Raw genomic sequence first — 10,085 nt, 5'->3', positions numbered from 1 at the left:
TTTAAATATTTTATGATAATTTATTTTGTACATTATCTTCCGTGTTGTTTCTTTTGTGTTCTTATATTTTGTGTTGATGATACATCTTTAATAGGAGGCAAATATATGGTAGAATAATTTCGTAATGTGATAGTAGTTTTATATAAAATTTGTATATATTTTATTATTATAATTTATCATTTTAGATAATTATATTGATATTATATATGTTATTTTATAATACTTCTAATAGTTTTATAAGAATGAAATGTTATAAATTTTTTTTATTAAAATTAACATTTTATTAAATGTTTTTAAAATATATTTCAATAATATGATTAAAGTTCATTCAAAAATAATTTTCAAAAACATTTAATAAAAAAATGAATTTTAATAAAAATATAGCATCATATAAACTCATAGTAACTAATGAAAAAAGTAAATAGGGTTAGATATCCCATTTGTTACAAACGTTATTACGCGTGCATTAATAAATTATATACGATTATCTTTATCCACGTTTTCTTTGTTAAAAGCTTTGGTTTTTTTCATGTTACAGAGGTGAATTTACGTCGAAAGAATGCCAGTTTTCAATTCGCCACATAGTATATGGGAAAATAAAATTGCAAGGATGTCAGACGTGTGACAGACTTTTAAAACAAAAAGTGGTCAATTATTTCTGTGACAATAATTATACATGATGATGACTTTGACGTTGTCACGCATCAGCTGTTTATATGAAAAACATAGTGGTATATATTTCAGACTCAAGAAAAAACGTTTGACCAGAAAAAATCTAAATTACACACACTGCCAATTATAAGGAAGAAATCAAGCACGACAGCAGCAGTATTGAAAACAGACTGAACAAAAACTCTCCATCCCCAAAACCATCAGCCGAATGTGCGCCTCCTGCAGAATAATCAAACCATTCATTGTTATGATCGAATTCCTTGGCCAGATACATGCACATTGAGGAGAAACACAACAGTTATCGACAGCCTTCGACTTGTGCAGATTCACATCATTGCAGTAAACCGGCTTCCTTGAGAGCACCTTTATAGTCTTCAACACTTTGTGCTCGCACCTGCATCCCCATTCACATTAACAAAATAATGTTATTTAAGATGGATATTTTCACAACTCCTTCAGAACAGATGATAAAAAAATCAAATTTAGCAGAATCAGTGCAATGAATCAACTGCCACACCTCAGCTACACGAGTGCCGAAGTGATTCTCAATCTTCGACATGAGCCTTTCATCCTTTTGATCACATATCAGGTTAAATACAGCCCCTGTAGGATCAAAAGAAACAAACGGATGACTTAACTATTTTATACCAGCGCTGAAAATATGATTCATAACTCCAGGAAGAATGGAGTTATGAATCACTTTCTTTGGAATAAAAGGGTAAAGCTAAAAAAAGTGCACGAAGTAATAAAGTCTATAAGAACTTAAGATAAATAGTCAATTTTTAAAATCTCCTTTGTCATCTGATTTTCAGGTGTCCCACCAACTCAACAGCCCACTAGCTAAAAATATTTCTAACCCCGTCAGAGTAATAATATATATTGAAACAAGTAGCACCACAAAAAAAGGAATTAGGGAGGCTCACTTAATACCTATGAAGCACCGACTCTGACACTGACACCACTAACACAGCTAATGACCAAAATATAGGACACCGTATAACAGCTGATACCCACCAGCAGCAAATGCATACATGTAATATAAGCATCAGGACAAAACTCTTAATTGAGGAGTAAGATTTTCATGTTGTAAAAACAAATTTGTTAAAGTTTTCCTTGCAATAACATCTTTCACAGTAGAATCTTAAATAACAAACATGTAATCTTAATAGTTAAAATAACTACTTAAGTCTTTTTTATAAGCCTAAAAAATAAGTTATCCATTATTTCTAGTAAAGGTCGTCTTCTTTCAATTTCTTTTTGTTATTTTTAAATACAGTAGCGTCAGCCAAACCATGTCAAAGAGATGTCAGCCAGCCAAAAATTGTGAAACAGTTGAATAGGGTTTGGACATCTAATAGAAGTGTCTGACAATTGTTGGGAACGGCGCCACACTTTTCTACCAAGGTCTCAGTGCTTCCTAGCTTAATAATGCAACTTTAACAATTTCTTATAACTACATAAGAGTAAGCAGAGAAATCTTGAAATTACCTTTGCGCCCAAAACGCCCAGCTCTGCCAACCCTATGCAAATACACTTCACAATCAGGCTCAGGTTCACGGGTATAGCTGGCAGTGTGTTTCATTGGAAGATCATAATTGATGACCAAATTAACCTGAATAAATATAAATTGTTAATATAAATTGTTAGGATGTAACCACATTTAAAAGAAAAAAAGGACAGACAAAAAGAGAAGAGTGGGAGAGAGAACCAACACAGTACCTGTTGCTGATCAAAGCCACGAGCAAGAAGATCAGTTGAAATAAGAACTTGAGTCAAACCATCTCTGAACTCCTTAACAATTTTCTCTCTCTCGTCATGACCAAGAGCACCTTGTATAGATGTAACCTCGTAGCCCATGTCAACAAGTGATTTATGCAACATTTGTGCACTATTTCTTGTACGCACAAATATGATGGTTTGCCCCACATTCTCTCCTATTTCAAATATGTAATCTTTTATCACTTCAATCTTCGCAAGTTCATCAGAACAGTAGACTTTATATTGCTTCACTGCATCTAAAGATAGTTCTTCTTTCTTTACAAAAAGTTTATTATGATCCTCTTTGACTGTCCTTGAAACGAAATTCTTGACGGTGTCATTAAATGTAGCAGAAAAAAGAAGAACCTGGAGGTACACACAAGACCAATCAATTTTCTAGATAAAAAGAAACTCACTGCAGAAAGCTTAATTCAAACGCAGATCCAATAGTTATGTGGCTCCAAAATTGTGCAAATTCAAATTGACTAGTATCAATCCATTAATATCAACCAAAAGAAGATGTAATCTTTATATCCATGTGATGTTTGACTGAACAAGATATATTTCACTAGACTGTTTTCTCTTCTCGTAATATGAATGGATGGTTAACTTCATACCTTTCACACGTTATAAAAGGGCTCAAAGTGATTTAAATTTTGCATGAACTAACGAAAAAATATGCTGAAGAATAGGTGACTATAACTACGTATCATGTCTCTACACGTATGACTGCATGCACATGCAATCACCAGTCACTATATGGATGCAGAAATTTACCACACAAGTTGAAGAGGCTAAACCAATCAGAGAAACTAAAACATCACTTGTAAAGTAATTGCATCAAGAAAAAATATATCATGCCGATACTTAGCTTCCATTTGGTTTACTATAAAAAATCAATTTCACCCACTGCAGCACATATTTCAATGTACAATATATGGCTGAGTCTAATTGGAGCATATATCTCAGTCACGTAGACAAATCTATGAAATAATTTCTTGTGCAGATGGAGAATGGAGATATCATGATCCATGGAAGAACGTGAGAGAGAATTCAACCAACCTGACAATTAGAATTGACTTTTTCTATTTCTTTCATTATCCTCAGGGAATCATCTTTAAATCCATCCTGCAACATTAAAGTTAATAACAATCAAGACATGGAATATTTACCAGCAAAATTCTATTAAAAATAAGACAAATGAACATGTGACAATACGAACATTCCCAAACCTAAAACTGTGTAATGCTCAATCTCTGGCATGCATATTTATAAACTATAAATGAATAGATCGTCAAAACAAATGATTCACTACTACTAGTTCTCTATTCCTCTATATCCATCACAACCTGACAATCTACCCTGCAACACAATTACAGCACGCAAACCATTATAAACATAGCTTTAGCAGTTTCACTAGGTAATTCTTCAATAAAATGCAGTAACAATCCCAGGAAGAACGATACAGCCATGAACAGTGCGCAATAGAATATGGATCATGAAAAAAGGAGGAAGGACTTTATGATATTAGGGACAATGTATGATGGGCAAAGTGCAGTAGCCAAAGAGCAGTTGAAATATACATGAATCATATGTATAAAATTTTAGTTGTATGCAACTAAAACTAAAAATAAGCTGCATAAATATTGGCATAATAATACAAAATCAACTCAATAAGTCAAGAGGGAAGATCCCCAATCTCATATTGAAACTGTGGTAACAATCCTGGCCACAAAAGTTATAGTTCAGCAACACAGTAGCACAACAGCACCGCTCAATACTATTAAACTCAAGATTCTACCAAGGTTGGAGACAGGGTGAAAGCTTGTAACTCAAGGATTGCAAGATTCTATATTCCTACCTAAAATGAAGAATTATACCCATAATATAATACACAATATACAATGCATGTGTATTAAAAAGAACATAAATAAAGCAAATACTTGCAAAACCACTTCCTCAGACAAAAAAGCCCAATATTAAACAAACGTAAGAAAAATCATGATGACAATAATATCTTCAAATTAACAGAATCATATATTATTATGATTATGAGCAATTAAAGGAGAAAAACACTTAGGTCCAGTAAAAAATATCATTTATATATTATATTATAATTGTTTTCAAAGTCACTGTAACAATCTTTGAACAATTTTACACACACACTTAGGTCCATTTAAAAACAGTAGGCAAATTGATGAAGGGACAAGAAAAGAAATTAATATAAAAAGAAGTTCCATTCGCAAATCAGATGAGAGAAACCTTGGGAAAAGAAGGACAAAGTGACTTTCAATTCTGTTTGCATGAAGCTCAGTTCGCAAGAGAGATACAACCAGCAGGGCCAAAGCTGCAAATGTAGTGCAGCATGGACATCCAACAGTTGCAAAAGATCTAGAACTTATGTGCAGTATGGAACAAGGGTCTCATTCAAACAAGGACATGACTAAGAAGTGTTTTACCATTGGGGGTGAAAGAATTTTAGGGTTTTTTACTGGCATTAGAAATCAAAGGGGCTCGTCCTAGAATTTTTGGGCACCATGACTTGCTAGATTTTGTAAACCCCACTATTAGCACATTAAAGATCACATCATTCTCCCGATCCTGGTCAACTGTAATCCTACGCACAATCCAGCCCAAAGGACCTGCTCCCATTAGAACATTACAACCCACAAGGTGCATTATAATTTTAACAAAACTGGCATCCCTATAGCCGCTACCAAACAGCTTTGAAGTTACCAAAATGTATGTGCTAGGGTGTCTGCATAAATATTGTCTTGATAATATACGGGTTATGCAATCATGAATTGTTATGCATGGTAAGATTACTAACTCACCAGATAATTACTTAAAAGACATATTCAGAGTGATTTCTACCTAGGTGACGGTAAAGCTGTATCAAAATTAAACTCACCAATAAATGATCAAGAAATGTGATTTTCTAGTACTACTACTGTTCTCTTCAGTCTAACCTAACCAATCCTCCGATAAATCACGGTAATAACTAGTTCAGCAAGTGGGCAACGCAATAAAATTACCTCCGCAAGCATTTGATCTGCCTCGTCAAAAACAAGAATCTTCAACCTGGCGGCCCCAAGTTTCTTGAAGCTCATCCACTTCTTGATGGTGCCAGGGGTTCCGATCACCACCTGCGCCATAATCGGCGCCCTTTTCGCGATCGAGAGCGCATTGCTATCCGTCGGCACAGCGCACTCCGACGCAATCCCGGTGTACTTCCCCATCTTGCGGAGAACCTCGATGTTCTGATTAGCCAACTCCCGAGTGGGGCAGACACAGAGAGCCTGCGGCGCCTGCACCTTGGGATCGACGCGGCTGAGCATCCCAAGCACGAAGCACGTGGTCTTCCCAGACCCGTTGTGCGCCTGCGCGATGAGGTCGCGGTGCGGCGGGTTGAGGATCATCGGCAAACTTATCGCCTGGATCTTGCTCGGTTTCTGGAACTTCATCTCTACGTAGAGCCCTTTCAGAAGCTCCGGCGAGAGGTTTAAGTCCTCGAACTTCGCAGCAGACGTGTACGGCGTTTCTCCAGAGGTAACCTAACCACATCACAAAACCCTAACATTCAATTCAAAACCCTAACCGACTGTAAACAGAGAGAACAAGAAAGAGAGAAGTGTTGTGTTGCGAGTAAAACGAACCTTTTGTATGCTAGAATCGTCGGGGTCATCCAAGAGTTTGGGAGGGTTCTCATCGTTGTCTTCGATTTTTAATGAATCGAGGTTGACGGAAGCGGCTTCAGTGGCGGTGGCGGTGGCGGAGGCTTCGGTTTCTTCGTCCGCTTCGTCAGCCCATCTTTTGGTAACAGGCGGAGGAGGGTCCGCCGCGGTGGTGGCGGCGGCGGCGGCGGCGACGGTGGATGGTTCTGCCATGGAGAGGACGTGTATCCTGGAATTAGAATTAGGAATGATTGAAATTAAAGTCTATACAAAAGCTTTATAAGAACAGTTCTAATAAATTTATTTTTTATATTTAATTTATGATTTGTTTAGAAAATTTGAAATTCAATTAACACTACGGTAAAAATATTTGTATAAAAGACATTTAATTTTATTTGTACGTAATATTTCTGAAAATTAATTAGTAAAAAGAATATGTAAATGTAAAAGATATTTGTTGTGAAACATAGGAATGAGCACATAAACGTAAAATGAAAAATGTACTTAAAACAAGTTACTCATATATATATATATATATATATATTAATTTGGTTTTCACTTTGATCAGAGAGTTAATTTGGTTTTTACTTTGATTAGAGAGTTTTAAAGTAATACTTGTTTTACTTTTTGTTACATTTTTTAAAAATTACTTCAAACTAAGGCTTTACAAAAGAAAATTACTAATGAGGTTAACATGTTATTTGTGAAAATATAATTTTTTTAAACCTTTTTTAAAAAATTGTTAAAAATATTGTTATCCACGTGTCAAGTTTGACAATGTCAGTATCATTATCAAATATTATAATTTTTATTTCAATTTAATATATATATATATATATATATATAATATATCTTTTTAACTTAATAGAATCACATTTTTTCTAAATTTATATCAAATTTATTATTTAAATAAATATTATACTAATATATTTTTTTATTAAAAACGACATTTTTACATATTACACTACTTTTTATTATTAATTATGTTTTATTAATCTTGTTTCTGTAATAAATTTTAATATATATATATATATATATATATATATATATATATATATATTATAAAATTTATTCAAATAATAAATACATAGCTAATTAAAAGATGACCAAATTTATTATTGGTATGAATGTTATTAATTAATTTATTTTTATATAAAATATAGATTAATAATATATTAGTTTTAAAAACTCAATTTTTTTAAATCATTTATATCTAATTAGTTATAATTATTTTAAAACTTATTAAAATTGTCCTTTTTTTTAATAAGTTGGTGAGAGATGCCATTGTTCCATATTGCTTGACGAATCTTTTATAATAGCCTGTAAGACCAATAAATCCTCTCAATTGCTTCAAGTTCTTGCATCTTACACTTATCTATTGTCACCTCTAGGCCTGAAACATTATGGCCTAAATAGTCAACTTGTCGAAATCCAAAAAACACATTTACACAATTTGACAAAGAGTTTATGCTGTTGTAGTTTTTGCATAAAAACCTCAAAATGCAGTAAATAAGCATACCACGAAGAGTTGTAGACTAAAATATCATAAAAAAGGACAAGAATAAATTTATGCAACAAGCTTGGAAAAATTTCATTCATCAAGTTTTAAAAGATAGCAGGCGCATTAATGAGACCAAATGGCATCATTGGGCACTCGTAATGACCTTGATGAGTTCTAAATGCGGTTTTGAATCGGTCTTCTTCCTTGACCAATATCTAGTGGTACCTAGATCGCAAGTCCAATTTAGAAAAAAAAAAAATGTAACCCCATGTAACTCGACAATTAGTTTATCAATAGTCGAAATAAGGCATCTATCCTTAACAACAAAAGCATTCAAGGCTCTATAATCTTAACAGAAACATCAAATTGGAAAGGAAAAAAGGATTATTGTTAGGGACAATAAGCCCCTCTTTTAACATATTGTGGACCATTATCTCAATACTTGTGTGGTCTGACTTTCACCTGTTCAAATCCTTGTAATAGAGGAATAGAATGGTTCTATGACCGACTAGGAGACAACCCAGAAGGAACAGAAAACAACACCCTTATAAGTATGCAACAACACCACCAAGTTTGATGCCATATCAGTAAGTAAGTATAATTGTTGGTCTTGAGTATAGTCTAGCTATTGGAGTTGCAATGTGGAGAGCTCAACTATGGCATGTGCGTGACTCATTCTTCTGATATGATTATACTGAGCTTGCACAGTTAATGTTGGTTGCTCTCCATGCAATGCTACAAATTGGTTTTCCAAGTAAAACTTCAATGTAAGAGTACTATAATCTGAAAAGTGAGGACCAAGGGTAGCTAACCTGCAATTCCCAAAACTAAGTTAGCCCTAGTAATAGGTAATAGATACACTGGCAAGGTCAATGAGTGACCTTGAATTTTGACTTCTAATTCCCTGACCAACCCCTTAACAACTAAGGCATTGTTATTTCCCACCAACTAAGGCATTGTTATTTCCCACCAGAACTTGAAAATTTGGAATTGGCTCAATAGGCAACTTCAAACTATGAACTATACGTGATTGTAAAAAATTATCACTCAAGCCACTGTCTAATAATACTTGTAATGTTATGTCATTGACAAACCCCTGAAATTTTATTATACCCAAACTAGAGACTCCTTTTAAAGTATTATAAGATAAATGATGCTCTTGGGACAAATGTAATTTAGCGCTATGCTCAAGATCTGGAGGTTCTGGTGGTAATTCTCCAAAGTCCTCATCTTTTAAATGGAGAAGTAAATATTATTCGTTAGGGCACGGATGGCTTGGAGGAAATTTTTCATCACACTTATAGTATAGGCCTTTTTCTCTCCTAAGTTGCATCTCTAGCGGGCTTATTCTCTTAATATTAGAATTTCTGATGATGGTGGTGGATAGAGTTGTAGTAGGATTAGGAAGGAGGGTGGTAAACTAGTGGATTTAATCTTTTGGCATATAGGTAGGCTAGTGTTTGTGGCTTGTGTTTTGGCTGTTGGGTAGGGTTGATAGTGTTTGTGTTTGGAAAGGTATTTATCTTCATACAACTTAGCCAAGGAAACAGAGTGAATCAAAGTTGAGGACGATTGAGCAATCACATCCCTTCGAATATTCAGTTTTAAGTCTCTGATAAAACAATTTAACAAAGCTCCAGTGGTGATACCTTGCACACGATTAACCAAAGCAGTGAATTGAACATAATAATCATGCACAAAAGCTATTTGTGTTAATTTATACAGATGAGACCAGGAACACTCTTAGGGAGAAGGACCAAACTTCAATTCTAAGGCTAGGGTAAATGCAACCCATGAATGAAATGAATCATAATGAGTCATCATTTGGTACCAAGGAACCACGTCCTTGTCCAAATGTAAGGCAACAATAATTAATCGATGATCATCCAAAGTATTGTAATACGAAAAATTTGCTCTACCTGTAAGATCCACTGCAAGACATTAGACCCATCAAAACGAGGAAAATTCAGCTTGACATTACGCACATGAAACGATGGGGAAGGGTTTATTGATTTGTGCTACAACAATGTATCAATGATAGACCCAGGGTCTCAAATCTAGTGGCATGTTCTCAATCCCCGTGTCTCCATTACTTCCAGGATTCTCTTTACATCAACAGTTAGTTCTTTAAGGTGAGTATTCTCGGCCATGGCGATGAAAGCACCAATGTAACATGAATTTTCAACCACACACCAAAAAGGAATTAATAAGTGAGGATAAAAGAAACTACTCTAAATGGTATTAAAATTTAATGCGCACAAAACAAAAAAGTGATATGAGCCATTTCCATAGTTGTACAAAGCAAATGATGTAAGAAAAACAAAGTGACTCAGCCGAAAGAGAAAATGCAGTGAGAAAGCAAAACATAAATCAATTCCCCCTCTCTCCTTAACCAATAGAATATAAAGACTAGCCCCTATACCAATAAAAATCCTCCAACCTAAAGTTAGTTATTTTGTTTCTTATACCCCTCCTTACTC

At 34.3% G+C, this 10,085-nt stretch overlaps 1 protein-coding gene across 1 annotated transcript; it reads right to left on the bottom strand.

Moving 5' to 3' along the window:
* Positions 1 to 622: 622 nt before the first annotated feature.
* Positions 623 to 6,366, bottom strand: LOC106774621 (DEAD-box ATP-dependent RNA helicase 38). Its single transcript, XM_014661669.2, has 7 exons — positions 6,087 to 6,366; positions 5,466 to 5,984; positions 3,493 to 3,558; positions 2,392 to 2,796; positions 2,161 to 2,284; positions 1,190 to 1,275; positions 623 to 1,066 (listed from the first exon to the last, which is right to left on the bottom strand). Exons 1-7 carry the CDS (start codon positions 6,315 to 6,317, stop codon positions 1,004 to 1,006), a joined length of 1,494 nt encoding a protein of 497 aa, XP_014517155.1. The 5' UTR covers positions 6,318 to 6,366; the 3' UTR covers positions 623 to 1,003.
* Between the last annotated feature and the right edge of the window lie 3,719 nt (positions 6,367 to 10,085).

This window comes from Vigna radiata, chromosome 1 (assembly GCF_000741045.1).
Source record: "Vigna radiata var. radiata cultivar VC1973A chromosome 1, Vradiata_ver6, whole genome shotgun sequence".
Taxonomy (NCBI): Eukaryota; Viridiplantae; Streptophyta; class Magnoliopsida; order Fabales; family Fabaceae; genus Vigna; species Vigna radiata.
This window is presented reverse-complemented; position numbering and strand designations above follow the sequence as displayed.

Bases quoted from the DNA above. Each gene is read 5' to 3' on its own strand.
- LOC106774621 (XM_014661669.2), bottom strand. From the start codon at position 6,317: ATGGCAGAACCATCCACCGTCGCCGCCGCCGCCGCCGCCACCACCGCG. The intron at 5,985-6,086 runs GTTCGTTTTACT...TGATGTGGTTAG, and splicing joins ACGATTCTAGCATACAAAAG to GTTACCTCTGGAGAAACGCC. The intron at 1,067-1,189 runs GTGTGGCAGTTG...ATGGGGATGCAG, and splicing joins TCGGCACTCGTGTAGCTGAG to GTGCGAGCACAAAGTGTTGA.